Source organism: Onychostoma macrolepis, chromosome 16, assembly GCF_012432095.1.
Source record: "Onychostoma macrolepis isolate SWU-2019 chromosome 16, ASM1243209v1, whole genome shotgun sequence".
Taxonomy (NCBI): domain Eukaryota; kingdom Metazoa; phylum Chordata; class Actinopteri; order Cypriniformes; family Cyprinidae; genus Onychostoma; species Onychostoma macrolepis.
In genome coordinates, this window is record NC_081170.1 from 2,524,150 (window position 1) to 2,543,448 (window position 19,299).

General features: G+C 36.0%; 1 protein-coding gene across 2 annotated transcripts; it reads left to right on the forward strand.

The window, feature by feature from the left end:
* Positions 1-203: 203 nt before the first annotated feature.
* On the forward strand, positions 204-19,299 carry LOC131521786 (tubulin polymerization-promoting protein). Of its 2 annotated transcripts, XM_058746840.1 has the most exons (6): positions 212-350; positions 3,590-3,730; positions 7,046-7,129; positions 8,343-8,675; positions 17,147-17,300; positions 18,322-19,299. In XM_058746840.1, the coding sequence occupies exons 4-6, from the start codon at positions 8,347-8,349 to the stop codon at positions 18,526-18,528; spliced, it is 690 nt and encodes a 229-aa protein (XP_058602823.1). In that variant the 5' UTR covers positions 212-350; positions 3,590-3,730; positions 7,046-7,129; positions 8,343-8,346; the 3' UTR covers positions 18,529-19,299. The 2 variants fall into 2 exon arrangements, with proteins under 2 accessions (XP_058602822.1, XP_058602823.1); XM_058746839.1 differs by lacking the exon at positions 3,590-3,730 and having other exon boundaries at positions 204-350.

The following is a 19,299-nucleotide window of genomic DNA, read 5'->3' on the forward strand; positions in this document are numbered from 1 at the left end:
CAATTGGAGACTTTGAACAGGCCAATATATGCTATAAATAAATTATTTATTATTATTATTATTTTTTTTTTGTAGTTGGTGTTTTTAAATATATAGGCTATTAGCTCATAGTAAAACGTTGTTATTTATTAATTAAATATTTTTTTTCTCATGTGAACTCAAGCGGGCAGCCAATCACCGCACGGCGTCTGCTCGTCCTCAGGCGCGCGCTCAGCAGCACAGCGCACATTCACGCGCGGATCGCAGCGAGCGTCGCGTCGCGTCGCGCCTCTCATTCCCGCGGATGTCTGATATAAACATGTTCTTCTAGATACTGACAGAAAGAAGGAAACGACAGAGGCGTCATTCAGGTAAGACTGTGTTTTGTCCGTTACAGCTGCGCGTTTCTATCATATCGTCTGATTTAATCGCGTTTGAAGCTCAAATATTGTGTGATTGATCACGAGCGCGTTTATGTATTTGTCATTTTACCTCAAAAACAAACCGAGCAGATTTCGCGCTTCATTATTGATCGTTGTCACGGAAGTCGGTTTGATTTACTTTCATTTTTGCTTCGTTGCGTAATTCCGTACTGGTTTTGTTGTGTTTGTCAGTAATGTTATTTGTTGCACACAGCGTTCATGACAATAACAATGATCACGTGTTTCTTCATGATGCTCTGCTGAGTTTATATAACGCCTGTGTGATGCTGCTAATGTATAGAGCGATTACATAAACACCGGCGGAGAGAAACGTGTTTAAATACAGAAATCAAAATATAGATATTATCTATCCATCGATCGATTGGTCTCTATTTATCTATCTATCTATCTATCTATCTATCTATCTATCTATCTATCTATCTATACGTCTGTCCATCAATCTGTACGTCCATCCATGTGTATCTATCCATCAATCCATCCGTCGATGTCTATCTATATATCCATCCATCTGTCTATCCATCCATCCATCCGTTCATCCATTTATTTATCTATATATCCATCCATCCATCCACCTATCTATATTTCAGTCTATACATCCATCCATCCATCTATATGTCTATCTATCCATCCATCCGTTCATCCATTTATCTATATGTCTATCCGTCCGTCTGTCCATCATCCATCCATATGTCTGTATCCATTCTTACATCTCTATCTATCTGTCTGTCTAACATCCATCCATCCATCTATATATCCGTCTATCCATCTTATACGTCTGTCCATCCATCTGTACGTCCATCCATGTGCATCTATCCATCCATCCATCTGTCAATCGATCCATCCGGTCATCCATTTATCTATATATCCATCTGTCTATCGATCCATCCATCCATCCACCTACCTATATTTCAGTCTATACATCCATCCATCCATCTATATGTCTATCTATCCATCCATCCGTTCATCCATTTATCTATCCATCCATCCATCTGTCTATCTATCCATCCATCCATCCACCTATATTTCTGTCTATCCATCCATCCATCCGCTCATCCATTTATCTGTCTATCCATCCATCCGTTCATCCATTTATCTATATGTCTATCTATCCATCCATCCATCCATTCACCTATATTTCAGTCTATCCATCTATACATCCATCTATACATCCATCCATCCATCTATATGTCTATCTATCCATCCATCCGTTCATCCATTCATCTATGTCTATCCGTCCGTCTGTCCATCATCCATCCATATGTCTGTATCCATTCTTACATCTCTATCTATCTGTCTGTCTAACATCCATCCATCTATATATCTGTCTATCCATCTTATACGTCTGTCCATCCATCTGTACGTCCATCCATGTGCATCTATCCATCTATCCATCCATCTGTCTATCTATCCATCCATCCATCCACCTATATTTCAGTCTATCCATCTATACATCCATCCATCTATATGTCTATCTATCCATCCATCCGTTCATCCATTTATCTATATGTCTATCTATCCATCCATCCATCCATCCATCCATTCACCTATATTTCAGTCTATCCATCTATACATCCATCCATCCATCCATATGTCTATCTATCCATCCATCCGTTCATCCATTTATCTGTCTATCCGTCTGTCTATCCATCCATATGTCTGTATCCATTCTTACATCTCTATCTATCTGTCTAACATCCATCCATCCATCTATATATCCGTCTATCCATCTTATACGTCTGTCCATCCATCTGTACGTCCATCCATGTGCATCTATCCATCCATCTGTCAATCGATCCATCCGGTCATCCATTTATCTATATATCCATCTGTCTATCGATCCATCCATCCATCCACCTACCTATATTTCAGTCTATACATCCATCCATCCATCTATATGTCTATCTATCCATCCATCCGTTCATCCATTTATCTATCCATCCATCCATCTGTCTATCTATCCATCCATCCATCCACCTATATTTCAGTCTATCCATCTATACATCCATCCATCTATATGTCTATCTATCCATCCATCCGTTCATCCATTTATCTATATGTCTATCTATCCATCCATCCATCCATTCACCTATATTTCAGTCTATCCATCTATACATCCATCTATACATCCATCCATCCATCTATATGTCTATCTATCCATCCATCCGTTCATCCATTCATCTATGTCTATCCGTCCGTCTGTCCATCATCCATCCATATGTCTGTATCCATTCTTACATCTCTATCTATCTGTCTGTCTAACATCCATCCATCTATATATCTGTCTATCCATCTTATACGTCTGTCCATCCATCTGTACGTCCATCCATGTGCATCTATCCATCTATCCATCCATCTGTCTATCTATCCATCCATCCATCCACCTATATTTCAGTCTATCCATCTATACATCCATCCATCTATATGTCTATCTATCCATCCATCCGCTCATCCATTTATCTATATGTCTATCTATCCATCCATCCATCCATCCATCCATTCACCTATATTTCAGTCTATCCATCTATACATCCATCCATCCATCCATATGTCTATCTATCCATCCATCCGTTCATCCATTTATCTGTCTATCCGTCTGTCTATCCATCCATATGTCTGTATCCATTCTTACATCTCTATCTATCTGTCTAACATCCATCCATCCATCTATATATCTGTCTATCAATCTTATACGTCTGTCCATCCATCTGTACGTCCATCCATGTGTATCTATCCATCAATCCATCCATCTGTCTATCCATCCATCCATCCACCTATATTTCTGTCTATCCATCTATACATCCATCCATCCATCCACCTATATGTCTATCTATCCATCCATCCGTTCATCCATTTATCTATGTCTATCCGTCTGTCCGTCCATCCATCCATGTCTGTATCCATTCTTACATCTCTATCTATCTGTCTGTCTAACATCCATCCATCCATCCATCTATATATCTATCTATCCATCAATCCATCCATGTCTATCTACAGTATATGTCCATCTATCATCTGTCTATATATCTATCCATCCATCCATCCATTCATCCATATGTCTATCTATCTATGTTCATATTAGTTGAGATTGTGCTGTTGTTCAGAGTTGGAGAAATGCTGGAGGTTTTTTCATTTGGTCTCTCATCACAGTTGTCTCGTCCATATGTCAGTAGATTATCTTCGCCTGAGCAGAGGACGCAGCCATTCGCTGAGTTTGGCCCAGATTTCTCAGTTCTCGGTTGTGTCAGACAAACACTACACCTCTGACTTCAACATTACCCCAACACCCAGAACAGACCTTAAGATTAAAGGTGAAGCCCTGAAACAAGCCCTGTATTGTATATCTGACATGTCATAGCTCCAGTTGTGCTGGAATCATTAGTGCTTTGTTGCAGAGTCAGTGTATGCAGAACCTCTCACGCTGGAGAAACAGTGAGTGTAAGGACATCGACGACGGGACAGACACATGTCTGTATAATTGAGTGAATGACACTAGACGGGCGACGTCTGATGTAATAAAGATGTAGTTGACCTGATCAGCAGCAGCAGGGTGATCTGAGGGCATGTTTGTCTGCTCTAGATTTCTAGATTTATATTTATGCATTTGGCAGGCGCTTTTATCCACAGAAACTTGCATCGCATTCAAGGTGTTTTACCAGTTCATGCATTCCTTCTTTGTGATATTGTTTTTATCTGAACAGTCCAATCTTGTCAGGGTTATTATAGTTTACTAAAACTGACACTAAAACTAAAATCATAATAAATAATATAAAATAAAATTAAAATTAATTAAAAAAAATCTAATGAAAATTTTGAAAAATAAAAGAATTAAAAAATTTTTTAAGTTAATTTAAAAAACTAAAACTATTAAAAATTATGAAATTACTAAAACTTTAAAATTAAAAGGAATAATTGTTTTTAGTGAACTCTGAGGGCTTCAGGTTTTCCTGTGCTTTACCTTTTCCTGTTTACATCATATCCTCTTTCTGTCCTCAGTGTTTTATGTCACTTTAATTTTTTGAATTCCATATCCATTTTTGGCAGATATAAATAGGGTTTTTTGTTTAAAATAGGTCAGTTTATTGTGTGCTCTCATCTGTGCAACTCATGACCAGAAGGCGAATGCATGTCATCATGTGCTCCACCAATCACAGATTCTCTTGAGGTCTGTGCGCATGTAAACAAGCATTTCTCCTCTCTGACGCTCCATCATTATCCGTCTTCTTTTGTGAAGTTCCCAGAATCTCCTCCAGGTTTAGACAGCAGCAGATGTCTGTCCTGTTCACTCAAATTACACTCGCTTAGATTATATAGTTGCGTTTACATGCATCATATAATAAACATGATGAAATCTGTTATTTTGACTTCGTTTATTAGCAGTGTCAGTTTTATGATGGTAATGATTGCAGAAATTATATTGACTGGGTGTGTTCATGAGAGTGAACATATATATGTGTGTGTGTGTATATATGTGCATTATAGGGCTGCATGATGTAATTGGGGGAAGTCTAGTTGCAATTTTTCTATTTAAAAATTACTATTGCAATTTTAAAATGTAATATTTAATAAAAAATAGAAGAACACCAGGTTTGCTTGTAGGGCAAAGAAATTTCAATATGACTAATTATAATGATGATGATTATTATTATTACAAATATTAAAATAACATATTACTATTGTTATTAATATTTTATATTTTATATAATATTTTATTAGTAGTAACTATTGTTAACATTACTACACTTCCAATTTTACTACAAAATAAAAATAAAGTGTTTAAGAATAAATATAATCATGATGATGATAATAATAATAGTAATAAATTTTATTTTACAGAAAACATTTATTTTTAGAGGAAAAATGCAGGAAGACCTGTTAACATACAGGGGCCTATAATAATAAAAAGTTTTCTTTATAAAATATTATATTATTATGATAAAAATCTGTGACAAAATTTAATATCATATATATATATATATATATATATATAGGGATTATTTCATATATATGTTATTTGATTGTAATAATAATAAAAAATATATATATATTTATTTATATATTTATTTTATTTTTTCACAAATAATGTAATTATTTCACAAATAATGTAATTATTTATTGAAATATATAATACATTTATGAACCAGCGATTTCAAATACTTTACAAATAAAACACGCTTCATGCAATTAATTATTTTCTCTCTTTATTTTCAGCTCGATGGACACAAAGCAAAAGATCAGATTTGCATTGATCGTATGTTTGCATTCCTCCATGTTTCTCGGTCACTCTTTGTTTTAGCAAGAAAGATAAGAATGTTATCATTTATTCACTCTGCCCCGCTAACGCCAGCGATAGTGGCGATGTCGCGAGTGTGTGTAGTACACTGGACAGCACAATGGGCCTATAGAGCTGAATGACATTATTGAGAGTGATTCAGAAAGGTTTGTTTCTCTGTTGAAAGACAAGTAAAACACAATGCTCTTGAATAGGGACATCTTCAAGTGGATTTTGAGGGTCCTCTTGTACATTGACTGTACTCGAGGAGTTCACTTTGGCCTACAGAGCTCTGTTGTGCAATCATAAAGACAGATCCAGCTCCTGTAGCCTGACGCTTGACTCGGGACAGAAGGTCCAGGCTGAGCTTTATAACGTTTAGTGGTTTGAAACATAGAAAGCTTCGGATTTGAATTTGGCGTTGCCATGACATCGCAGGGCTAATGCGGTTGCTGCAGTGCACTATGGGAGCTTCTGGGAGGTGAGCATTGTCTGGTGTAGTTTTAGCGATTATAGTGTCTGGTGTTGGTACCAGGACAAATGTGTGACTGAAATCGTGTGAGATTAGTCAGACGCTTGACATCAGCACATTGTGGGTTATTCTGACCAAGTGCCGCCCACTTAGACAGGAAGAGACCGTGTGAAGCGACCAATCACGGTTGGTTTTGTTTTTTTGTGGACTTGTGGTTTTTGAACGATTGAGATGTTTCTGCACTGATTTCTAAAGAATAATGTCATCTTTTGCTTTCAGTTTGATTGTAATCGTGTAGTGTTAAAGTAAATGAGATCATTTTGATTGTATTTCGACACTCAATCTGGATCATTTGCTCTTGTGAAAGTTTTAAACGTGAACTAACCAGCGTGAGTGAGTAATGCTGAGCATTTGTGTCTAATTGTGGATGGTTACATAATGTTTTTCTCATCTTCATAATGTTTGACCTGAAGCAAACTGTGTGCAAGAATACAATACATTAAAATACAATATCATGATATTATAGTCATTTCATATCATATTAAAGGTATACATAGTCATAATATAGTTATTTTTGTTGGATACTCAACCCAAAAATCTTTTTTTATACAAGTATTACATAATCATGAGATGATGCCTATTTTTAGTGATCAAGTGAATTGCTTCACAAATGCTTCATCTCCTTTATTTATTTGGAACTTGTTGGACTCAAACCAGAAGATGAGATGATTCAGAACAAATGAATGAATCTAAAGCAGCTTCACGTTATAAAACACTCAAGTTCAAAACTGTCAAACTAATATTCGTGTTATTGCTGCCTTGTTCTTTTCTTTTAAGCGTCTAATACTCTCATTCACTACAAAACTCCTGTTGTGGTTTCAGCTGCATCAAGAAAAACGAAGAGCGACTCGGAGCGAGCGACGCTAACGTGGGTTCAGAGCTCTGGAGGGGCAGCAGAGGGCAAAGGTCAGACTTGAGATGCTAAGCAAAGCTAAGCTGTGTCATACTTTTACTCGCTGTTTGAAATGGCTGTGAACTTGAATTGATTTGTCCGCGAAACACAGCATGTTGAGTTGATTATGACAGGAAGAGAAATGTATTTTCATTAAATTCCTGTAAAATAACTGTTCAGGTGTATGTATTTGTAAACTTGAATTTAAAAATCTTGTAAAGCTGCTGCATGTTTTAAATGTGTGGAATTGTGGGAGATTCATTTACTATATAAAATGTATATGCTATATGTGTGTAAAATGTGCATTATATTTTAAATATTATATAATAATTACATATATATATATATATATATATATATATATATATATCCATTCTCACATTCTCATCACGTTTACATTCAATTATCTATATATATATATATATATATATATATATATATATATATATATATATATATATATATATATATATATATATATATATTTATACAATAAATGTTATTAAATATATATGTGACCCTGGACCACAAAACCAGTCATAAGGGTCAATTTTTTGAAAATAATATAAAGCTGAATAAAGCTTTCCATTGATGTATGGTTTGTTAGGATCGGACAATATTTGGCTGAGATACAACTATTTGAATATCTGTAATCTGAGGGTGCAAAAAAATCTAAATATTGAGAAAATCGCCTTTAAAGTTGTCCAAATGAAGTTCTTAGCAATGCATATTACTAATCAAAATTTAAGTTTTGATATATTTACGGTAGGAAATCTACAAAATATCTTCATGGAACATGATCTTTACTTAATATCCTAATTATTTTTGGCATAAAAGAAAAATCGTTGACCCATACAATGTATTTTTGGCTATTGCTACAAATATACCTGTGCTGCTTATGACCGCTTTTGTGCTCCAGGGTCACATATATTACTTGAATTATAATTTGTTATATATATATATATATATATAAATTATGCAAATTATATTTCAGATATTATATATAATATCTATACACCAAATATATTATTACATAATTAATATTACCAGTGTAACTATGATCTTCATTATAGATATACAGACATAAAAAGTATTTAGACACTTACAGTAAGTGTCACTTAATCGTGTCTTTGCATTACATATCATCAAATCATGTGTCATTTATAATGAAGGAAGATACACACTTTTGCAGCAATATTAACTATTAACATTCACGTTCTTCACCAGCAACATGGAGGAGTTTAAAGTTCAGACCGCCAAACACCCCGTACCCAACAGTTCACCCATGCGTCAGCACGGCGAACACCCAAAAGATCACGCGGCCAAACGCCTGTCCTCCGCGTCCAACGGCACGAGCGACGGAGGAGCGGGAACCAAAACGCCTGTGGAGATCACCGCGCTGGAGGAGTCCTTCCGCCGCTTTGCCATCCACGGAGACACACGAGCCACCGGCAAAGAGATGAACGGCAAGAACTGGTCCAAACTGTGTAAAGACTGCGGCGTCATCGATGGCAAGAGCATCACGCTCACAGACGTGGACATAGTCTTCTCCAAAGTCAAGTAAGTCAGCATTTGCACCACTTTTAAACATTTAAGACCAGTGTTGGGGAAAGTTACTTTTAAAAGTAATGCATTATAATATTGTGTTACTCCCTAAAAAAGTAACTTAAGTTACTAAGGTGCATTACTTTTTACGCATTATATTATATTTGCATTACTTTTTCCCATCTGGGCTGGGCTTGCTTGTTTGTTTTATATTAATAAATTATGTTTTACATATATAAAAGGCTTATTTGAAAAGTGACTTTCCTTGTAAATTAAAAAGTAATGCGTTACTTTACTTGTTACTTGAAAAAAGTAATCTGATTACATAACTCGCATTAGTTGTAATATGTTACCCTCAACAATGTTTAGGACTAGAGCACAACAGGCTGGTTATGGAAGTAAAAGTCACATTAATTTTCTACACAGATAAATTGATTTTTTTGTTGTTGTTTTGTTCTTGATGCAAAGCTAATGACTTGATATGCACAATTAGATGAACTTACAAACCTGATCTTCTGCTTTTTCAGTGTGAAATTACATTTTACATTCTTGCATTTAGCAGACACTTTTATTCAGTTCATGCATTCCCTGGGAATCAAACCCATGGCATTATTAGTGCCATGCTCTACTATTTGAGCAACAATTAACACTTGCATCCTGGGATTGTATTGCCTATGAAGCATGCATGCGATGCTGTCTTTGATTTTGGCCAAAGCTTTGTGCCTGAAATGCTCAGTGCTGTCTAGGTAGGATGTGATTACACTGTCAACCAATAGGATTTTCTCACAGACATCTGGCACAGCGTGTCCCATACACATAAACACAGATGTTGCATGCGTGTAAACAGCAAAAACACTGAGATCTGATTTGGGCCTTGTTCAGATGTGGTTTTAAATCACATCTGGTCATCTGACCCACTTTTACTCACTCGCATCCGATTCTCCTCTTAATGTGCCAATCCTTCACAGCAGGTTCAAGTCAGGTTAGCAAATCATGCAGGGAAGACGCGAGTGAGTGACAGATTAATATGCATGTATTTATTCGTCCCTCAAATGTGCATGTCATATTAAATCATAAATCATACAGCCTCTTTTATCAAGCTGTGTCAGAGGGACTGAGGAAACTGAGGAAAATTGCATTTCTTAACTGATCTGTGCATTATGCAATATGTGGATGTTAACAGATGGGATAAAAAAAAAGAATCGCATGTGTCAAAATATTGAATCAGTGCAATAAGCATTGCAGTGTAGGAATGTAGCTGTAATATTTTCTGTAACAAACTTTTTTTTTTTTTTTTCTGAATATGCATTCTATAAAACAAAAAAAAATTGTTACTTAAACATTAAACGAGTTAAAACAGTTTTTTGTTTAATTTAATTTGAAGTGCTAAAATAACTAAAACTATAAAAAGTAGAGGTCGACCAATTCATCGGTTTTGCCGATTAATCGGCACCGATTAGTTGATTTGCGGAACTATCGTTATCGCAAAAATCCATGCCGATAGTTTTCCGTGTTGCGTCTGTTGCTGTAGTGGCTGAGAATGCTATGCTGTCATTATACAGCACGAGAGCGGCCTCTAGAGGTGGAAATCACTGACAGCACGTGTTGTTTGTTTTGGCATGTGACACTGAGCGCTGCACAGAGCGGGAAACTTCAAAGGCGCATTTAAATGCAGCCGACAGATAATCCTGCCGCGGAATAGAGCGCCATTCACATAGTTTTCCATTAAATAACATTATGTTCGTTCCAAATCATTGTTAATTTACATAATGACTTCACCCTAGGCTATAAATTATGTTTTGTGCATTTTTCAGCAAAATGTTTGTCTTTCTGTGGCTCTAATACAGTCTGTATGCTTCATATAGAGAGCTGTAATATAGATCGCACTTTCTCTTTCCGTTTCCTCTGTTTTTTTAAACACTGAACTTCAAACTCATTTATGCCACATGAAGCAAACTTATGTCCGTTTGGTGATTAAATAAACCGTTTTAGACCGCTTCTTGAATTGAACGTGATGCGTCTGTTGTGTGTGACACCTGTGACTTCTCCAAGACGCAGCGCTGCGCTTTTGCACAGTAGGTTACTTGCATTTTTATATATATTTTGATTAGATAATTATGCAGTGTTCTAAAATAGCAGCAAATAAAATGTGAGAGTACACATACAATATCAATAACTTGTGCATGTAATTTTAATATGGCCTTGTGTAGGTATTTCAAGATGGCTATCTTTAAGCATGACTGTTGAAATGAAATGGCAATACTTAACAATAAGAGTCCATTTGTAACATTAATGAAAGCTGTAGAAGTATTGTTCCTTGTTAGAGTGTTCATTTCATTTCAACATTTACTATTACTAATAGGCTTCATTTTTAAATTTTAAAGTTTCTTCTTTTAACATTAGTGAACTATGAAATAACTTTAATGATCAATATAATAATTAATATTAATACTAAATTTTTATTCATTTACAAGGTTAGGTTCAGTACTGTTACTGTTTTTTTAAAAATAGTAAAGCTCTATTTTAGTTTTCGTTCAGTATCCATTTTAAAAACTATCGGTTGATTAATCGGTATCGGCCAGTGTAGTCCAACCTAGCTATCGGTATCGGTAAAATCCACTATCGTCGCCCTCTACTAAAAAGTAATATTATTAATATTATTAAATAAAGAATTTATTTATTTATCTAATAATTAATTATTGAATATATTATTTAATATTATTAAATAAAGAATTTATATATTTATCTAATAAATTATTATTAAATATATTACTTAATATTATTTTTAAATAATCAGAGATGCACCGATGTATCGGCCAACAATCGGTATCGGCCGCTAAAAGCAATTTATTTCACTATCCTCCACTGAGGAATTAAATAAATAAAGAACATTTAAAGAAAGCCTCCATAGCGTAACGTGAGATAAACAGCAAAGGCAAACATGTTCACCTTCTCTGGTTTAAGAAGCAGTCTTTTATTTTACTTTCGCTTGAAAACCAAATCCTCTGTCATGTCCGCCATCGTTTCATCATTTTTGCTGCTCGTGCTGATGTGGCGAGTATAAACCAGGCTCTGCTCCCAAAGCGCTTGCATTTGAAAGCGCCTCTCTCACACTCATCACGTGATCAGAAATCACGCACGCTTTATGCATGGAGCAGAGCAGACATTTTGGAGCAGTGCAGACCATGCACTGGCACAAATGCGATCACGTCAAATTTGAACTTGCACATAACTATCGGTATCGGCCGATATCATTCTGAATAATCGGCTATCGGTATCGGCAGAGAAATTCAGTATTGGTGCATCTCTATAAATAATATACTTTTTTTTTTTTTTTTTTTAAATGACAGAATACACAAAAAAAATTAAATGAAAATATATACAAAAAAAATAAAATCTTATTCAAAATATTAACAAAAACAATATAGTATAATAGTGTATCAATGAAAGTAAAATAACACTGCGGTGAAGAGGAGTTGTGCTGTGTTGATGTTTTTCTGGTTCTTCCCCCACAGCCACAGGCCATGATGGCTCATGCTGAATAACCCTGATGACTGCAGGACAGAAAGAGTCATCGCTGCTTCAGTAGGGCCAGATTTTAATAATGTGCCCTTAATATAGAGCATCGTACACACTGATCTCGCCTTTAAACATCCAGTCTTCAGATGTTTAGATAACAGTGCTGGTTTCTTCAAATAGGAGAATGAATTTATCAAAATCTTTGTAGTATTTATGCATAGAAGATATTCTCTGCCTTTCATCAAGCCTGCAGTAGTGAAGAGATTCTTCACCCTGACTGAGCAAGAATAAAGATGATTCTGCTAGACAGCGTCAGAACAACGTGGCTGAGCAGAAAGAACCAATGCATGCAATATGTGGCATACATTATCATTTAAAGGAAAAGTGCAACCAAAAAGGAAGTCAGTCCAATATAAGAGTATTATTATTATTTCATGGACAAAAAAAAAAAAAACATGAAAATGTTGTGAGAGTAGTCCAAACAACTCGTTTTCAACTTGTTATATTCCAGGTCTTTTAAAGCAAGCAAGCAAGCAAAATGTAAGTTATTTTAGCAAAATGTTTTGATGCTTTACAGTTGTTTTTTGACCTTTTGAGCTTGACTGCATGAGCCAAACAGAGCGTGTAGTCAGCATGTGTACAGAGGCTCAGGCCAAAGATCAAGATTGCAGTCGTACAGCATCAGAACTAAAGGCACGCGTGTCGTTTAATCAGTGTGGCCTGTGACCGATTATGTTACTGATGCTTGATAAAGCCACGGCACAATTAAAGCTGCAACACACAGCAATGCAAACATTACAATACTCCTCCATTCAGCACGTAATACCATATTACAGACAAATAGACAGAGTTTCTGTGGGTTTTAAAAGGTCTTATTTTCCCTGCCACAAATGAAGGCCTTAAAAATGTCTTAAATCAGTGCAGAAAGTCTTGTATCATAAAGTCATGGCATTAAATGTTGCATGCACTGCGGAAAAATTATCTTCCACAGCATTTTTGTTTTCCAATACATGTTTAAACATCTGTAAATCAAGATGCAACTGAGATGCAAACTGAAGAAAATAAGTCTTGTTTTCTGAGAAACAGAACAAAATGTTTATGCTTAAAGAAAAAACATCTGTCAATGGGGAATGAAAATTACTTTTCTGTTTCAATTAAGTGAATTTTTCTGAACCCATTGGCAGATATTTGTTCTTGTTTTAATCATAAACCCGTTTCATTCTGAATAATCGGCTATCGGTATCGGCCGATATCATTCTGAATAATCGGCTATCGGTATCGGCAGAGAAATTCAGTATCGGTGCATCTCTATAAATAATATACTTTTTTTTTTTTTAAATGACAGAATACACAAAAAATTAAATGAAAATATATACAAAAAATAAAATCTTATTCAAAATATTAACAAAAACAATATAGTATAATAGTGTATCAATGAAAGTAAAATAACACTGCGGTGAAGAGGAGTTGTGCTGTGTTGATGTTTTTCTGGTTCTTCCCCCACAGCCACAGGCCATGATGGCTCATGCTGAATAACCCTGATGACTGCAGGACAGAAAGAGTCATCGCTGCTTCAGTAGGGCCAGATTTTAATAATGTGCCCTTAATATAGAGCATCGTACACACTGATCTCGCCTTTAAACATCCAGTCTTCAGATGTTTAGATAACAGTGCTGGTTTCTTCAAATAGGAGAATGAATTTATCAAAATCTTTGTAGTATTTATGCATAGAAGATATTCTCTGCCTTTCATCAAGCCTGCAGTAGTGAAGAGATTCTTCACCCTGACTGAGCAAGAATAAAGATGATTCTGCTAGACAGCGTCAGAACAACGTGGCTGAGCAGAAAGAACCAATGCATGCAATATGTGGCATACATTATCATTTAAAGGAAAAGTGCAACCAAAAAGGAAGTCAGTCCAATATAAGAGTATTATTATTATTTCATGGACAAAAAAAAAAAAAACATGAAAATGTTGTGAGAGTAGTCCAAACAACTCGTTTTCAACTTGTTATATTCCAGGTCTTTTAAAGTAAGCAAGCAAGCAAAATGTAAGTTATTTTAGCAAAATGTTTTGATGCTTTACAGTTGTTTTTTGACCTTTTGAGCTTGACTGCATGAGCCAAACAGAGCGTGTAGTCAGCATGTGTACAGAGGCTCAGGCCAAAGATCAAGATTGCAGTCGTACAGCATCAGAACTAAAGGCACGCGTGTCGCTTAATCAGTGTGGCCTGTGACCGATTATGTTACTGATGCTTGATAAAGCCACGGCACAATTAAAGCTGCAACACACAGCAATGCAAACATTACAATACTCCTCCATTCAGCACGTAATACCATATTACAGACAAATAGACAGAGTTTCTGTGGGTTTTAAAAGGTCTTATTTTCCCTGCCACAAATGAAGGCCTTAAAAATGTCTTAAATCAGTGCAGAAAGTCTTGTATCATAAAGTCATGGCATTAAATGTTGCATGCACTGCGGAAAAATTATCTTCCACAGCATTTTTGTTTTCCAATACATGTTTAAACATCTGTAAATCAAGATGCAACTGAGATGCAAACTGAAGAAAATGAGTCTTGTTTTCTGAGAAACTGAACAAAATGTTTATGCTTAAAAGAAAAAAAACATCTGTCAATGGGGGAATGAAAATTACTTTTCTGTTTCAATTAAGTGAATTTTTCTGAACCCATTGGCAGATATTTGTTCTTGTTTTAATCATAAACCCGTTTCATTTTGATTAAATTCTCCAAAAACAAGACTTCCTATGATTTGCCCACCTAATTGATAATGCTGAGTTCAAAAATATCAATAAAAACTTCATCATACCGCATATGTTTTTTTTTACCCCCATAAAATAAGAATTTTTAACTGTAATTTTTCAAATGATACTTACAGTATGTGTCAGCTTTAATGCACTTATCAAAATAAAAGTTTTGGCTTTAATGACAAAAAGTAGCATTCAATATGTAGCATACATTTCATTCAGCAAATATGATGCAGAGCGGTTGTTTTATGTGTTAATAACAGCATATGTATCTTTGTCTATGAATATGTATAAATATGAAAGCATTCAGCACATGCCCATAGTAGAGAGGTCAGCAGCGAGAGAGAGAACAGCGGCTGACATTAGGCAGCAGCGCTGAAGGATCGCACAAACAAAACTGCTCAAATTAATTATAAAGCCAAAGAGGCGTGTTTACCCAAGCTTGTTGCTGTGACAGCAGGGGGAGACGATGGACTTATGGGCTTTTGTTTAGGTTCTCAATCACCACGGTAAAGGCTGTTTGTGTTTGTGTTACCACGCGCCGTTTTAAGTGTCGCTTTACGAGCCGAATGCATTTGCTGTAAGTGCTTGCCTGGAGTCATAATGCAAATCCTGCTTCAAGACCAGATAAATCAGCCATTCTCCACTGGTTCTGCTTTGGGACGCTGATTTTGGCGAGCAAACGCAGTACCAAAACTGTTTATCATACTGAAGTAAACGAAATACCGTGCAGTTTGATTGGACGCTCTGCCCTTGATGGCAGCAACTACAGATACGGCAAGCATTTCCTCTCTTTTAAAGACGATTAGAAGTGCATTTCTTCCTCTGAAATGAAAGACTGTAAAACGGGTCTCTCAGAACTGACATGTTTGTGTGATCACACACGGCTGTTTACACCGCGTCTGCTCTCAGTTCATGCAACACTTTCAGTGGCCTTTATCCAAGCACTTACCATGCAAACTTCAAGGGACAGTTCACATAAAATGAGAATTAGCTGTTAATTTACTCATCCTCAGGCCATCCAAGATGTAGATGAACAGTAAAGAAGATTTTTTTAGCTGAAACTGTGGTGCTTGGTGATTCATGAAATGCAAGTCAATGGCTAGTGGCACTTTGAGAGTCAAAAAAACACAAAATTAATAGCTGTGGCTATTGATGATATCTTGAGGTCTTATGAAGCGAAACAATCAGTCTGTGCAAGAAACTGAACATTATTACCTGTAATGCAGAGCCTCAGGCAAATCTGATTCTTTTCCATTAACTGATTCTTTTGGACAGTTTGTTTCAATGAACTGGTTCAGTTCACTAGTTTGTTTACATAATCACGCAACGACGTAACGTATGCGCAATTATATTATTAAAGCACCCAAAAATGGTGTGAAACATGGATGTTTTATGTCTAAAGCATATAAAGTGAATAAACTAGTTTTCACCAGCTCACTTTGTTACATAAACGATGAGAAGCCATGAAAAAGTTAATTCAGCCTCTTCATTCAAGTGTTTGGTTCACACATGCGCAGATCAGCGGCTCATCAGTCTTCGGTCCGAGTCGAACTGTTTCTTGAGTTCAATGATTGTTGAAGCAACTGGAGTGCTGAATGATTCATCACTTTGGACCGTTTACCTGAGGCTCTGGTTTACAGGTAATAATGCTGTAAATAATGTTTAGTTTCTTGCACAGACTGATCGTTTCACTTCATAAGACCTCAATATATCATCAGGAGTCACGGGTATTAATTTTGTGATGCCCGATGTGCGTTTTTTGACTCTCAAAGTGCCAGCAGTCATTGACTTGCATTTTATGAATCAGCAAGGACCACAGTTTCAGCTACAAATCTTCTTTACTGTTCAACTGAAGAAATAAACTACATCTTGGATTGCCTGAGGGCGAGTAAATTAACAGCACGTTTTCAATTTCAGGTGAACTATCCCTTTAAATCATATTTCATGCAAAAATCCTCATTTACTGACCCTCATGTTGTTCAGACCCTGTGTTATTTCTCATGTGAAACACACAAGCACAGCATCCAAGCTGCTAATTATGTTTGATATTTTCATTACAGTGTCTCTCAAAGCATTTCTCATGTGTTTACAGAAGCTCTTTTAATCAGGTCTTGCATGTTTCTGCTCTGCTCTGTGTTTATGTTTGATGCCACCAAATATGCTGACGAGTTTATCATCCATTTGTCATTGTTTTCTAGGAACAAATCTGCCCGCACTATTACATACAGCCAGTTCAAAGAAGCGCTGGCAGAAATCGCCAGGAAACGCTGCAAAGATAAGAGTAGCGAGGACGCCGCGCAAGAGGTTTACAAAATGATAGAAGGGAAGTCGCCCATTATATCTGGAGTTACGGTAAAGCCCACAGCAGACGTGCTGTTCTTTCTCTAAACGAAAAAGCATTGATAGTGTCCTGTTTTTCTCAAACTTTTGTAAGTCGCTTTGGAGAAAAGTTTGATAAATGCATAAATGTAAACCGAGGCTCACGAGTTGATTTAAAAGCTTATAATTAAATCATAAAAATGTTAAATAATGAATTTATATAATAAAAATAAAACATTAAAAAAGAAAAAAAAAAATCACCTGCATTTAATGTGACCCTTTACCAACATCAAAGAACCAAAACATGTGAATTTGTTGTTAAATAATTGAAAAAGTTTGGGAATCTTTGCTGTGGTATACTGATGAAGTCTACTCACTTATTTCTTTATTATTGGTTTTAAATTTATACGAATGAAGTGTGTTTACAGTTAAATAACTAAACCATCTGCTGATTTCTAAATGTAATAATACTGATGAATATATGGCAGTGATGATAAATATAAATATGAAGACACCATGAGCTCATACAGTAATGTTCAAAAGTTTGGTGTCAGTAGGATTTTTTTTTTTTTTAAAGAAATTAATATTTTTATTTAGCAAGGATGCATTGAATTGGTCAATAGTGGCAATAAAGACATTTATAATGTCACAAAGGATTTCTATTTGAAACAAATGCTGTTCTTTTGAACTTTCTATTCATCTGTGAATCCTAAAAAATAAAATGTATCACGGTTTCCACAAAAATATTGTGCAGCACAACTGTTTTCAACATTGATAATAATCAGAAATGCTTCTTGAGCAGCAAATCAGCATATTAGAATGATTTCTGAAGATCATGTGACACTGAAAACTGGAGTAATGATGCTGAAAATACAGCTGCGCATCACAGGAATAAATTACATTAACATTTTCACATAGAAAACAGTTATTTTTCACATTAAAATTCACATTACTGTTTTTCTGATCATATAAATGCATCCTTGGTAAGCTGAAGAGACTTCTTTCAAAAACATAAAAAAGCCGTAATTGATTAAGTCTCTTTCTGGACTCACAGAGAGCCGTGGCTTCCCCGACCGTGTCCCGTTTGACTGACACCACCAAGTTCACGGGATCGCACAAGGAGCGTTTCGACCAGACGGGCCGCGGGAAGGGCAAGGCAGGGCGGGTGGAAGTGGTGGACACGTCCGGATACGTCTCCGGATACAAGCACGCAGGGTCATACGAGAAGAAAGTATCAAAACCTCCACAAAAACCCATGTGAGATTCTCCATCCAACAGTGAACAGAAGACAAACCCGACTCTAAAAAGCACAAACGGATTTCCCATTTTCCATTGAGGGTACGTCTTTTTCTGTGAATAACATTGAGTTTATGTTCCTCTTCCTGTAAGTGTTTTATTTGTATTAACTGGAACGCTGTTTACATCTAAACGCCGACGTCACCAGCTGGTACGTTCCTAACAAACACGACGATGCCAAGAGACCGACAAGTGACTACAGTATTGCACGCTCTACTAGTGAAGGTTTTTGCTGATAATCTGTCGTGAATATTGACATGAAATGAATATTTGGCATTTTGTGGCTTCTCTAATGATGCAGTAGAATCAGGCCTGAAGTATACTTTGCAAATGCAGTGCATGATCCCACAATTTGTGTTACAACAACACACAAAACTGAGATTCCACGTTTGCCATTTATATTTGAATGCATTTGGCAAATGCTTTTATTCAAAGCAACATGCATTGCATTTCAGGTCTAAATTTGATCAGCTCATGCATTGCCTGGGAATCAATCCCAAGACTTTGGCATTCTACGGTCATGCATTTAGAGTATGTTTCAGGCCCAAGATGAAATATATTTAAATGCATTTGTCTAATTTACACATAATGTAAAGGAATGATTCATCCAAAAATAAAAACTTGCTGTAAATGTGCTCACCCTCAGTTTGTTTCTTCATCAGATTTGGAGAAATGTAGCATTGCATCACTTGCTCACAGTGAATGGGTGCCGTCAGAATGAGAGTCCAAACAGCTG